At 35.6% G+C, this 15,345-nt stretch overlaps 1 protein-coding gene across 1 annotated transcript in view; it reads right to left on the bottom strand.

The window, feature by feature from the left end:
- The window catches only part of ALKBH8 (alkB homolog 8, tRNA methyltransferase), a 71,626-nt gene that overhangs the window by 44,682 nt on the left and 11,599 nt on the right, over positions 1–15,345 (bottom strand). The window contains exons 4-7 of the mRNA XM_007454858.1: positions 12,523–12,654; positions 11,395–11,490; positions 9,515–9,619; positions 8,330–8,400 (exon numbers count right to left, since the gene is read on the bottom strand). Of these exons, the coding sequence (XP_007454920.1) occupies positions 8,330–8,400; positions 9,515–9,619; positions 11,395–11,490; positions 12,523–12,654 (404 nt within the window). The remainder of the gene's footprint in view (positions 1–8,329; positions 8,401–9,514; positions 9,620–11,394; positions 11,491–12,522; positions 12,655–15,345) is intronic.

Below are 15,345 nucleotides of genomic sequence, written 5' to 3'. Positions count from 1 at the left end.
ACCTTAGCACCAAGACCCAGCTCTACCCAACAGCCTACAAACTGCAGTGTTAGAAGCGACAGGCCAAACAACTAGGAAGACAGGAACACAATCACACTCATTAAAAAAAGGAAAAAAAAATGAGAGAGCAAAACAATATGTCACAGATGAAGAGGCGAGGTAAAAACCTACAAGACCAAATAAATGAAGAGGAAATAGGCAATCTACCTGAAAAGGAATTCAGAGTAATGATAGTAAACATGATCTAGAATCTCAGAAATAGAATGGAGACACGGAGTGAGAAAATACAAGAATGTTTAACAAAGATCTAGAAGAACTAAAGGACAGAAAACCAGAGATGAACAACATAATAACTGAAATGAAAAATACACTAGACGGAATCAATAACAGAATAACTGAGGTAGAAGAACGAATAAGTAAGCTGGAAGACAAAATGGTGGAATAACTGCCAAGGAGCAGAATAAAGAAAAAAGAATGAAAAGAATTGAAGACAATCTCAGAGACCTCTGGGACAACACTAAACACACCAACATTCAACTTATAGGTTCCCAGAAGAAGAAGAGAAAAAGAAAGGGTCTGAGAAAATATTTGAAGAGATTATAGTTGAAAACTTCCCTAACATGGGAAAGGAAATAGTCACCCAACTCCAGGAAGCACAGAGAGTCCATACAGGATAAACCCTAGGAGAAACACACCAAGACACATATTAATCAAACTAACAAAAATTAAATTCAAAGAAAAAATATTAAAGCAGCAAGGGAAAAACAATAAATAACATGCAAAGGAATCCCAATAAGGTTATCAGCAGATTTTTCAGCATAAACTCTGCAGGCCAGAAAGGAGTGGCAGGATATACTTAAAGTGATGAAAGAGAAAAACCTACAACCAAGATTACTCTACCCAGCAAGGATCTCATTCAGATTCGATGGAGGAGTCAAAAGCTTTTCAGAAAAGCAAACGCTAAGAGAATTCAGCACCACCAAACCAGCTTTACAACAAATGCTATAGAAACTTCTCTAGGCGGGAAACACAAGAGAAGAAAAGGACCCACAAAAACAAGCCCAAAACAATTAAGAAAATGGTAATAGGAACTTACATATCAATAACCTTGAATGTAAATAGATTAAAGGCTCCCCAAAAAAGACACAGACTGGTTGAATGGATACAAAAAACAAGACCCATATACGCTGTCTACAAGAGACCCACTTCAGACCTAGGGACACATAAAGACTGAAAGTGAAGGGATGGAAAAAGATATTCCATGCAAATGGAAATCAAAAGAAAGCTGGAGTAGCAATACTCGTATCAGATAAAATAGACTATAAAATAAAGACTGTTACAAGAGATAAGGAAGGACACTATATAATGATCAAGAGATTAATCTAAAAAAGAAGATGTAACAATCGTAACTGTTTATGCACCCAACATAGGAGCACCTCAATACATAAGGCAAATGCTAACAACCATGAAAGGGGAAATAGACAGTAACACAATAATAGTGGGGGACTTTAACATCCCACTTACACCAATGGACAGATCATCCAAACATAAAATAAATAAGGAAACACAAGCTTTAAATGACACAGTATACCAGACAGATTTAATTGATATTTATAGAACATTCCACCCAAAAGTGGCAGAATACACTTGCTTCTCAAGTGCACATGGAACATTCTCCAGGATAGATCCCATCTTGGGACACAAATCGAGCCTCTGAAAATTTAAGAAAATTGAAATTGTATGCAGCATCTTTTCTGACCACAACGTTATGAGATTGGAAATCAATTACAGGAAAAAAACTGTAAAAAACATAAATACATGGAGGCTAACAGTGCACTACTAAATAACCAAGAGATCACTGAAGAAATCAAAGAAGAAATAAAAAAATACATAGAAACAAATGACAACGAAAACACAACAACCCAAAACCTTTGGGACACAGCAAAATCAGTTCTAAGAGGGAAGTTTATAGCAATTCAATCTCACCTCAAGAAACAAGAAAAATCTCTAATAAACACTCTCACCCTACACCTAAAGCAACTAGAGAAAGAAGAACAAAGAAAACCCAAAGGCAGTAGAAGGAAAGAAATCATAAAGATCAGAGCAGAAATAAATGAAACAGAAATGAAGAAAACAATAGCAAAGATCAATAACACTAAAAGCTGGTTCTCTGAGAAGATAAACAACATTGATAAAGCCAGACTCATCAAGAAAAAAAGGGAGAGGACGCAAATCAATAAAATTAGAAATGAAAAATCACATTTGACACCATAGAAATACAAAGGATTATAAGAGACTACTACAAACAACTATATGCCAATAAAATGAACAACCACGAAGAAATGGACAAATTCTTGGAAAGGTACAATTTTCAAAGACTGAACCAAGAAGAATTAGAAAATATAAACAGACCTATCACAAGTAATGATATTGAAACCATAATTAAAATTTTTCCAGCAAACAGAAGTCCAAGACCAGATGGCTTCAAAGGCGAATTCCAACAAACATTTAGATAAGAGCTAACACCCATCCTTATCAAACTCTTCCAAAAAATTGCAGAAGGAGGAACACTCCCAAATTCATTATATGAAGTCACCATCACCCCGATATCAAAACCAGAAAAAGATATCACAAAAATAGAAAATTATAGATCAATATCACTGATGAACATAGATGCAGAAATCTTGAACAAAATACTAGCAAACAGAATCCAACAACATAATAAAAGGATCATACACCATGATCAACCAGGATTTATCCCATGGATGCAAGGATTCTTCAATATATACAAATCAATCAATGTGATACACCATATTAACAAATTAAGGAATAAAAACCGTATGATCATCTCAATAGATGCAGAAAAGCTTTTGAGAAAATTCAAACCCATTTATGATAAAAACTCTCGAGAAAATGGGCATAGAGGGAACCTACCTCAACATAATAAAGGCCATATGTGACCAATCCACAGCAAACAGCATAAGCAACGGTGAAAAACTGAAAGCATTTCCACTAAGACCAGCAACAAGACAAGGATGTCCACTCTTGCCACTCTTATTCAACATAGTTTTGGAAGTCCTAGCCATGGCAATCAGAGAATTAAAAGAAATAAAAGGAATAAAAATTGGAAAGAAGAAGCAAAACTGTCACTGTTTGCAGATGATATGATACTATACATAGAGAGTCCTAAAGATGCAACCAGAAAACTACTAGAACTAATCAACAAAACTGGTAAGGTTTCAGGATACAAAATTAATGCACAGAAATCTTTGGCATTCCTATACACTAACAACAAAAAAATCAAAAATATAAATTAAGGAAACAATCCCATTTACCATCACAACAAAAAGAATAAAATACCTAGGAATAAACCTACCTAAGGAGGCAAAAGACTTTTACTCAGAAAACTATAACACACTGATGAAAGAAATCAAAGATGACATAAACAGATGGAGAAATACACCATGTTCTTGGAATGGAAGAATCAATATTGTGAAAATGACAATACTACCCAAAGCAATCTACAGATTCAATGCAATCCCTATCAAACTACCAAGGGCATTCTTCACAGAATTAGAACAAAAAATTTTACAATTCATATGGACACAAAAGACCTGGAATAGCCAAAGCAATCTCGACAAAGAAAAACGGAGTTGGAGGAATCAAGCTCCCGATTTCAAACTATACTACAAAGCCACAGTAATCAAGACAGTATGGTACTGGCACAAAAACAGAAATATAGATCAATGGTAAAGGATAGACAGCCCAGAGATAAACCCATGCACATATGGTCACCTAATTCATGATAAAGGAGGCAAGAACATACAATGCAGGAAAGATAGCCTCTTCAATAAGTGCTGGGAAAACTGGACAGCTGCATGTAAAAGAATGAAATTAGAACACTCCCCAACACCATACACAAAAATAAACTCAAAATGGATTAAAGACCTAAATGTAAGACCAGACACTATAAAACTCTTAGAGGAAAATATAGGTAGAACACTCTATGACATAAATCACAGCAAGATCTTTTTTGACCCACCTCCTAGAGAAATATAAATAAAAATAAGAATAAACAAATGGGACCTAATGAAACTTAAAAGCTTTTGCACAGGAAAGGAAACCAAAAACAAGACAAAAAGACAACCCTCAGAATGGGAGGAAATATTTGCAAATGAACCAATGGACAAAGGATTAATCTCCAAAATATACAAATAGTTCATGGAGCTCAATATCAAAAAAACAAACAATTCAATTAAAAAATGGGTGAAAGGCCTAAATTAGACATCCCACCAAAGAAGACATACAGATGGCCAAGAGGCACATGAAAAGATGCTCAACATCACTAATTATTAGAGAAATGCAAATCAAGACTACAATGAGGTATCACCTCACACCAGTCACGATGGCCATTATCAAAAAATCTAGAAACAATAAATGGTGGAAAGGGTATGGTGAAAAGTGAAGCCTCCTCCACTGTTGGTGGGAATGTAAACTGATACAGCCACTATGGAGAACAGTATGGAAGTTTCTTAAAAAACTAAATACAGAACTACCATATGACCCAGCAATCCCACTACTGGGCATATACCCTGAGAAAACCATAATGCAAAAAGAGACATGCACCACGATGTTCATTGCAGCACTATTTACAATAGCCAGGACATGTAACCAACCTAACTGTCCATTGACAGATGAATGGATAAAGAATATGTGGCACATATATACAATGGAATATTACTCAGCCATAAAAAGAAACAAAATTGAATTATTTGTAGTGAGGTGGATGGACCTAGAGTCTGTCATACAGAGTGAAGCAAGTCAGAAAGAGAAAAACAAATACCATATGATAACACATATATGTGGAATCTAAAGGAAAAAAATGGTACTGATGAACCTAGTGGCAAGGCAGGAATAAATACGTAGACATAGAGAATGGACTTGAGGACATGGGGGAGGGAAGGGGGAAGCTGGGGCAAAGTGAGAGTAGCGTCAACATGTATATACTACCAAATGTAAATAGCTAGTGGGAAGCAGCAGCATAGCACAGGGAGATCAGGAAGGTGCTTCGCAATGACCCAGAGACATGAGATAGGGAGGGTGGAAGGGAGGCTCTAGAGGGAAGGGATATGGGGATATACGTATGCATATGGTTGATTCACTTTGTTGTACAACAGAAACTAACACAGTACTGTGAAGCAATTATACCCCGATAAAGGTCTATTAAAAAAATAAAAACTATATAATGGGACTTCCCTGGTGGTCCAGGGGTTAAGACTTCACCTTCCAGTGCAGGGGGTGCGGGTTCGATCCCTGGTCAGGGGGAGCTAAGATCCCACATGCCTCGCGGCCAAAAAACGAAAACAGAAGCAATATTGTCACAAATTCAATAAAGACTTTAAAACTGGTCCACATCAGAAAAAAACAACTATATGATGAACTTTTAGGGTGTTGGAGGAACACTTAGGCCCCATTTTTTATATTTCCCTAGGAATGGAGAGAATCTCTATAGGAGTGAAAGTAATAAGAACAAACCTAGCTTTTCTCCATTTCTTCACTTCCAATTCCCCAGGAGAGAAGGCATACCTCAGCTGATTGGTTAGCCTGGAGCCAAACCTGCTTGGATGAGCCCTTTCCTCTCTCTTTCTCAAATCCCACTGGTTTGCAGAATCTAATTTATGCTTCCTCATGTCCTCTGTTATAGGGGCAGCCTCTGCCTCTATAGGAAAAGTCTCCAGTTGTACCAGTGTAAAGGACAGTATGTCTAATTCATAGGTGAATTATTAATAAGTCCACTTGACTACAGATCCAAAACCATGATCTTCCATGTTTTCTCAGTAGTTAAGTTGACAGTCTGATATTCATTTATCTTTCATTTAATTTCTCAATTGGTTACACAGAAGGAAAAAACAAAGATGTTCTTTACTGGTCCCCTAAAGCTACAAGCCAGGATAAGAGGTAAAATTAAAATAAACCAGACAGAGAAGAGCTCTTTTCCCTTCCTGTCCTCATTATTTTTGAAAGCACTTAATAAGAATCCACACATGTAGTTGATAAGATGGTTCTCTCTTATCAAATACACTAGCTCTGTAGTCACATTATTGACATAATCACACAAGCTCAGCAAAAGTTAAAAAGCCAAAGCACTATAGTTAGTGATAAGAACTAAGCAAATGCAAAAAAATACTAGTAAATAGTATTTGCATCCAGGAACAAGATCAGATTTTGAAACAACCTCATATTTTAAAGATTCTTGTAGATCTGAAATTCTGATTTCTCTTTTTTTTTTAATTGGAGAATAATTGCTTTACAGTGTTGTGTTAGTTTCTGCTGTACAATGAAGTGAATCAGCTATACGTATATCTATATCTCCTCCCTCTTTTTTTAAAATAAATTTATTTACTTATTTTATTTATTTATTTTTGGCTGCATTGGGTCTTCATTGCTGTGCGCGGGCTTTCTCTAGTTGCAGCAAACGGGGGCTATTCTTTGTTGCAGTACACGGGCTTCTCATTGCAGTGGCTTCTCTTGTTGTGGAGCACAGGCTCTAGGCGCACAGGCTTCAGTAGTTGCAGCACACAGGCTCAGTAGTTGTGGCACATGGGCCCAGCTGCTCCACAGCATGTGGGATCTTCCCAGACCAGGGCTTGAACCCATGTCCCCTGCATTGGCAGGCAGGCTGTTAACCACTGAGTCCTCTCCTCCCTCTTGGACCTCCCTCCCACCACCCCTATCCCACCCATCTAGGTCATCACAGAACACTGAGCTGAGCTCCTTGAGCTATACAGCAGGTTCCCAATAGCTATCTATTTTACACATGGTAGTGTATTTATGTCAAACCTAATCTCCCAATTCTTCCCATGTTCCCCTCCCCCCCGACGAACACACGTCCGTTCTCTATGTCTACATCTCTATTCCTGCCCTGCAAATAGGTTCATCTGTACCGTTTTTCTAGATTCTACATATATGCGTTAATATACGATATTTGTTTTTCCCTTTCTGGCTTACTTCACTCTGTATGACAGACTCTAGGTCCATCCACATCTCTGCAAATTACCCAATTTCGTTCCTTTTTACGGCTGAATAATATTCCATTGTATATATGTATCACATCTCGAAATGTCACTGGACATTTTTGTTGTTTCCATGTCCTAGCTACTGTAAACAGTGCTGCAATGAACAATGGGGTACATGTGTCCATTTCAATTATGGTTTTCTCAGGGTATATGCCCAGTAGTGGGGTTGCTGGATCATATGATAGTTCTATTTTTAGTTTTTTAAGGAACCTCCATACTGTTCTCCACAGTCGCTGTATCAGTTTACACTCCCACCAACAGTGCAAAAGGGTTCCCTTTTCTCCACACCCTCTCCAGCATTTATTGCTTGTAGATTTTTTGATGATGGCCATTCTAACCAGTGTAAGGTGATACCTCATTGTAGTTTTGATTTGCATTTCTCTAATAATTAGAGATGTTGAGCATCTTTTCAAGTGCCTCTTGGCCATCTGTATGTCTTCTTTGGTGAAATGTCTATTTAGGTCTTCTGCCCATTTTTTAATTGGGTTTTTTTTTTTTTCTTATATTGAGCTGCATGAACTGTTTGCATATTTTGGAGATTAATCCTTTGTCCGTTGCTTCATTTGCAAATATTTCCTCCCATTCTGAGGTTGTCTTTTCGTTTTGCTTATGGTTTCCTTTGCTGTACAAAAGCTTTTAAGTTGATTTCTATCTAAAATTCTATCTGCAGTTTGTAAGGATTGCTTTAAATCAGACTTTTGATAGCTTCTTTAGCAGTTCAAATAAAGTACAACTATTAAAAACAAGTTAATGAATAAACATGAACCTCTTATTCTTCATTTGTAAAGATAAGGACATTACCCTCTACTACTCAAAGTTGTTGAAGGGACTGAATCATATACTATACATGAAAAAGTTTATCACAATTCAGACACTTACATTTCAGTTTTGTTTCTTTTTATGTATAGCCTGCAGCTACTATCTTTAGCCACTAGATGGTAATGCTGCTACAGTAAATTATTGCAAAATGGAAGTCTGGATTTTATTTAACTTCTAAAAGTAAAATGTGTAAAAATTAACTTACAGGACTTTTCCTGGCATCTGATGAACTGATAGGTAAAACTTTGGACACCTAAAAGAAGAAACTGTGATAATTTCACAGTCTGTAAGAAATGAAACTGTTAATGGTGCCTTTACATTTCATTTTTAAATCTTAATTCACTTGGATTAAGAAATGTGAGAAATCCTATGAAAAGGGCATTGTATAAAGTAAGGCATTTGTTGATAGCTAATAAAAATGTTTGAATATTTACCTCTGACCCCAAACTGAGAGAAACGATTTCATCCTCAAATGCAGAATGCGTGTCAACATGAGCAGGAATTCCTGAGATGGAAGATAGGGTAACAGGTCACTTCATTTTTCCTTTTAGTAGATTTAAGACAACTCTAAATATAGCCTCATAGTATTACAGTGAAAACATCATTTGATAAACAGGAACATACTGTAATTTTAGTTAAAAGGAAACATTTAAGGTGAATGTGAATAAAATTAAACTAAGACTAAACTAAAAATATAACTTCATGTTAAAGCACCATTGTGACCTGACCGTAAAATCAAGATTTGAGAGTCACTCCTTAACTAGAACATTTACTCAATCCCAACCCAAGAGGAAGTGTGAAAGATAACTAACAAAGTCATTTTGACCTCTGAATACTGGATTCCCAAGTACCTGTAGAACAAAAACAACAGCCAGGTGTGAAGACTAATCTTATCAATAATTAAGATATGGCTTCTTCCACCAGTCTCTCAATCTATGTTAAATGAGTATCTCTTACTTGAAAGGAACCTTGCTACATGGTGAGAGTACCTAAACCTAGTAAGACACAATCTCTGTCCTCAAGGAGCTTATAGACCAATGGAAAGACTGATAGGTAAATAAGCTATCATAAAACATCCTGATAAATGCAGAGAAGGAAAAAATGCCACAACTCCTGCCATTAATAAAACCCTCAATATCATTTGATTAGTACAAATATCAGACGAAGATGCTGCTAACAAGTGCAAAAAATCAATAACCTAAAGATTTTTTACTAAAATGTCATCCTAGAATTGTCTTCCACATTCTCAACAGAAGAGAAAGAAGAGCATGATGATCCAACCAGTTAGCCTTCTTCTATGTACCTGTAAATTATTTGATTTCTTCCATTTTACATGCCTCCTTTGTTTTTAAAGCAATCTTCTCCCTCTCTAAAAAAAAATGTTGAGGGAGAACAAAAGAAAATCACAAATAGCAACTGTGTCTGTTTACACTTAGCATGCATATTCCTCAAGAGACTGAGCATAGAATTGCAAATGGATTGAAATCAACACAGGTAACAAACATAAGCAAATTAAGAGTCAGTTCGAGCTAAAAAATACTATCTTTGATCTTAGAGAGTTATATAACCCACTTAGTTATGAAATATATGACTGGAATTTTAGAATAAGAAATATTCACCATGCCCAGGTTCATACTGGTTAACAGTCAGTTGATCAGGTTTATGTTTAATGAAACCTTCCTTCAACCATTTCTCCAAAATGCTATCACAAATGTCCGGAAGACCTGAAACCAGTAATCATAAAGGTGAAACATATTAAAATATTTACATTGCATGTTTTACCCAAGAATGAAAAAATAGTCACTATAATAAAAATCACACAGCTTTGGGGCTTCCCAGGTGGCGCAGTGGTTCAGAGTCCGCCTGCCGATGCAGGGCACACGGGTTCGTGCCCTGGTCCGGGAAGATCCCACATGCCACGGAGCGGCTAGGCCCGTGAGCCATGCCGCTGGGCCTGCGCGTCCAGAGCCTGTGCTCCACAACAGGAGAGGCCACAACAGTGAGAGGCCTGGGTACCGCAAAAAAAAAAAAGCAAAAAAAACAAAAATCACACAGCTTTTAGTTTAGTGGTCAGATCCAAACATAACAGTAAACTCACAAGCAAAGTAAAATTAAAACAAAATTTTAAGAATCTTTTAAAGTTATTTTATTGATTTTATCAAATAAAATGTACAAAAGAACAATTTTGCAGACAACAATTTGGCATTTTGTAAAACAGAAATAAGATTATAACATTTATGATATTATATACTGGAAATTAGCCTGACCACTTTCTTTTTTGCTATTTTAAATTATTAATTTACTTTAAATTTAATTATTTTAAATTATTTCTCTCTAAAAAACATGCTTTTCAAAGTGGAACTAACTTACTTTTATTGGAGTCATAAATGTTATTTCATGAGGCAAAGGAAATCTTTAAATAAGATTAAAGTCATAAAAATACAGATAAATTTAACTCCAACGAAGAATTCTACCAAAGGATTAATATCCTGATTATGTAGCAAATTCTTATTAATATATTTGACCACCCATTAGAAAAAACTGGTAAAGAAGATGAAAAAGAATTCACAGAAAAGGAAATAAAAATGGCCAACCTCACTAGTAATCAGGTGATTATAAAGTTAAAAGTTTGCTGCTAGGGGTAGGGGGAAGGAGGTACACACTTTGTGAGAGTATGTTGGTATAGCTTTTTTAGGGTGCAATTCGTCAGTGTCTATTGACATTTTTAAACGAACATAACTGACACAATTCTAATTTATAACATATAATGTAATACTACATGTTAACACCTATATAAGTTTACAGGTTATTTGGATGTAAACTCATTTATAAGGATTGAAATAGTATACACTAAACTGTTAATGGTACTACTTCTGAAGAGGAGTATGGGAGTATGGATAGTGTTCAAGAGAAATTAAATTTAGCTTTATTTATATGTATAACACTTTTAACACAAAACTACACTTTTAGTTAATTAAAATGGTTTAAATTTAATCAACTGTTTCATAAGTTTACCTACAAATGACAAATGAAAATCTCAACCATGATATCCTAATATATTAATTTTTTTCTGTACCAGCCCTTATTATTTATTAACAGTGACTGGCTTTCCCTGGCGGTGCAGTGGTTAAGAATCCGCCTGCCAATGCAGGGGACACGGGTTCGACCCCTGGTCCAGGAAGATCCCACATGCCGCGGAGCAACTAAGCCTGTGTGCCACAACTACTGAGCCTGCGCTCTACAGCCCATGAGCTACACTACTGAGCCCGCGTGCCACAACTAGTGAAGCCTGTGCACCTAGAGCCCATGCTCCACAACAAGAGAAGCCACCGCAATGAGAAGCCCGTGCACTGCAACAAAGAGTAGCGTAGCCCCAACTCGCCACAACTAGAGAAAGCCTGCGTGCAGCAATGAAGACCCAATGCAGCCAAAAATAAATTAATTAAATAAATTAAAAAAATTTTTTTTAATGTATAAAAGAAACACAACAGTTACTTACCCCCAGGTAATGGCTTATCTTTATCTACATGGTTGTTCTCATAGTGGAATTCATAGCCAAAATGCTTTACTCTTCTGTGTTTTAAGGATTTTTGAACTGTATGAAGAGAAGAAAGTGAACTATTTAGGAGAAAAAGAATTTGATTCCTCATATATTTCAAAGTCAACTTTATGAATAAGGATTGGTTTAGTAATGGTAACTTTTGTTAACTGTTAAATTATTGTCTTTAGTAAAATGAAACATTCTACCTCATAGCTGCTATTCTTTTAAGTCTAAAATTGAAACAAACTTTTAAGGGTTTCACCCAGTCAATCTGAAAGAGCTGAACATGTCCACTGCCACTCATAAGATTGCTAATGATCTGGAAAAGAGTCAAAGTAACTAATTTGTAAATTTCTCCAGGAGGTTCTTACTACATTATAATGATATGTTACTGAACTGCTGATTCCTCATAGGAAATTTGTCTTAGGGTAGAGAGAACCAAATAAGACAATATAGGGTTGTCCCTGGGTATCCTTGGGGGATTGGTTCCCTCAAATACCAAAATCCAAGGACGATAAAGTCTCTTACATAAAATAGTGCAGTATTTGCATGTAACCTTCATACAACTTTCACATCCTCCAGCATGCTTTAAATAATCTCTAGATTACTTACAATACCTAGTACAATGTAAATGCTATGTAAAATAGTTGTAAATAACAATGTAAATGCTATGTAAATAGTTGCCAACACGTGGCAAGTTCAAGTTTTGCTTTTTGGAACTTTCTGGAATTTTTCTTCTTCTTCTTTTTTTATTTATTTGGAATTTTTCTTTTTTTTCCAAATATTTTCAATCCATGGTTGATGGAATTCATGGATACAGAACAGACAACCAACTGTATATAAAACGGCTTATAAATGTTAGTTGCACAAATGTTGACTAATAAATATTAATCAGTTTGGAGTTTTAAATTGATACCTATATAAACACTATTTATTATTAATGCTCTTAAGAATTGTTGGTATGACTTACCTAACATTGTATCCAGGGTACTTTCAGTAATTTTGAGGAAACAGAGTTTTAATAAACCAAAGGAGGATAAGGCATTTTGCAGAAATTTTAAATACCAGATTTAAAGTTTTACTTACAATTTTGATTGTCTGTATCTTCTGTCCAGTTAACACTTTCCAAAAGCATTTTCTCATCCTCAGAAGAAATAATGTCTTCTATTACCATGAGGCCTGGAGGCAAGGCTTGAAACCCCAACTCTTTCCACTGTGCTGCGGGAAATGAAATTAAAATAGTCAAAATACAAAACTTAAAGTTCTCATAGACAAATAATTCTGTCCAATAGCTATTTATCAGTTCATAAAACCCCAAACCTCATTTTTAGAAATAAGAATGCTGAAAGGCACACAACATATTAAAAACAAAAATTAAAGGCCAAGATAAAAATTATGGTACATTTTATCCACTGCAATTACCAATAGCAAACAGAACAGTATTTACTTAAATATTTTGTTTGAACACAATTAAGCCACTTTTTAAATCTCACTAAGAAAAAAGGTTTCTCATAATATCTACAGTATGCACCTCCATAAACAAACCAGATTCTAACTATTGAATACAAAAATTTAAATACTCATTTTTGCTCCTATGGTCAAAAGTAATAGAAGAGTGTAAAACAACAGTATGGTGGTTTCTTAAAAAACTAAATATAGAGTTGTCATATGACTCAGCAATCTCACTCCTGGACATACATCAGGACAAAACTATAATTCAAAAAGATACATGCACCCCAATGTTCATAGCAGCACTATTTACAATAGCCAAAGACATGGAAGCAACATAAATGTCCATTGACAGATGAATGGATAAAGAAGATGTGGTAAATACAAACATACACACACACACACACACACACACACACACACACACACACACACAATGGAATACTACTCAGCCATAAAAAAGAATGAAATAATGCCATTTGCAGCAACATGGAAGCACCTAGAGATTATAATACTAAGGGAAGTAAGTGAGAAAGAGAAATACAAATACCATATGATATCACTTATATGTGGAATCCAAAATATGACACAAATGAAACAGACTCACAGACATAGAGAATGCACTTGTGGCTGGTTGCCAAGGGGGGTGGGCAGTGGGAGAGGGATGGTTTTGGGAGTTTGGGTTTAGCAGATGCAAACTATTATATATAGAATGGATAAACAACAAGGTCCTACTGTATAGCACAGGGAACTATATTCAATATCCTGTAGTAAACTATTATGGGAAAGAATATGAGAAAGAATATATATGTATGTAGTATGTATACATATGTATACACACACACACATATATACATATATATATATATAAAACCGAATCACTTTGCTGTACACCAGACACTAACACAACCTTGTAAATCAACTATACTTCAATAAAAAATACATTAAAAAAGTACATCTGGACCTAATACAGGGTTTCAAATAAAAAACACTCCAAAACTCATTCCATGCAGTTTCTTACAGTGTTCAACATGCTGAATGGGGGAAAACCCAAGGACAATATTTTTTGATTAAGACTTATTCCTACAACATTGTAAAACAACTGTACCCCAATTAAAAAAAAAAAACTTATTCCTAAAGCATACAATTTTCAAAAACTGATCACAAACACAAAATACGAAAAAATCTAGTTTTCAAAATCTGAAAGCTTAAGTCAGATTTAAAATTAAGTACATACTGGATTTCCCCAGTAGTGCAGTGGTTAAGAATCTGCCTGCCAACACAGGGGCCATGGGTTCAATCCCTGGTCCGGGAAGATCCCACATGCAGCGAAGCAACTAAGCCCGTGCACCACAACTACTGAGCCTGCGCTCTGGAGCCCGCAAGCCACAACTACTAAGCCCACGTGCCACAACTACTGAAGCCGGCGCGCCTAGAGCCCATGCTCCACGACAAGAGAAGCCACCACAGTGAGAAGCCCGTGCACCGCAACGAAGAGTAGCCCCCACTCACTACAACTAGAGAAAGTTGGCGTGCAGCAACGAAAACCTAATTGCAGCCAAAAATAAATAAATTAAAATAAATAAATTTTTAAAGAAATTTTAAAAATTAAGTACCTATAGACACTGAGAATTATAACTTCTAAAATATATCTTTAAAGGAGTTAAAGTTTCCTTTGAACCTTATTTTATAAAACATAAATTTGATCATATTCTACTCTCCTACCCACTCCCAGCATATCTAAACAAAACTCTTTAATTGCCTAAATAGGTGGCAAATGAATATAATAGGAGGAGATTAGAAGTTTAAGTTCATCTCAATGTATCTCATTTCCATGGCTCAGTGGTGAAAAGATGTAATAATCCCTGCAGCAATTCTGTAAATCAGTCTACAAAGCTTTTATTTAAAATGGTTAACTTAATTAATTTAAATAAAATTAAATTTAAAAACCAAACAATCGTGTTGGACAGTACAGATATAAAATATGAACATATTTCCATCATCACAGAATGTTCTACTGGACATCGGCACTCTAAAGCTTTGGGGATCTTTGGTAGCTAAAGTTGCTCCTCCATAATCATGAACCTTGGCATGTAATCATTTGGATCACAATTAATTCCTAAGTGATAAATTGAAAGCTTCTGGGTAGACACTGTAAAATAAATTGGTGATCTAAATCCTCAACAATAAATTTTGAAAGACACAATTAGATAGCAGGGCTCCAAAATAACATGCATACATAATAAATGTATTGCTACGTTGGTAAGCTATGTCTAAATCACCTCCCTTCAACTACTAGTCCCATGCCTGTACAAACTAGGCACTTAAAGAATGTTTGTTAAACAAAAAGGGGTTGCTTAACTGACATTCAATTCTGTTTCACAATAACTGAAACTTCCAACTGAGGTAAGAAAAGAAAACACACAAAAGCAAAAACCATTTTTAAAAAGATACCTGTAT

The sequence above is a fragment of the Lipotes vexillifer genome, unplaced genomic scaffold (assembly GCF_000442215.2).
Source record: "Lipotes vexillifer unplaced genomic scaffold, Lipotes_vexillifer_v1.1 scaffold900, whole genome shotgun sequence".
Lineage (NCBI taxonomy): Eukaryota > Metazoa > Chordata > Mammalia > Artiodactyla > Lipotidae > Lipotes > Lipotes vexillifer.
Note: the sequence above shows the minus strand (reverse complement) of the source record. Positions and strands in the feature narration are given on the sequence as shown.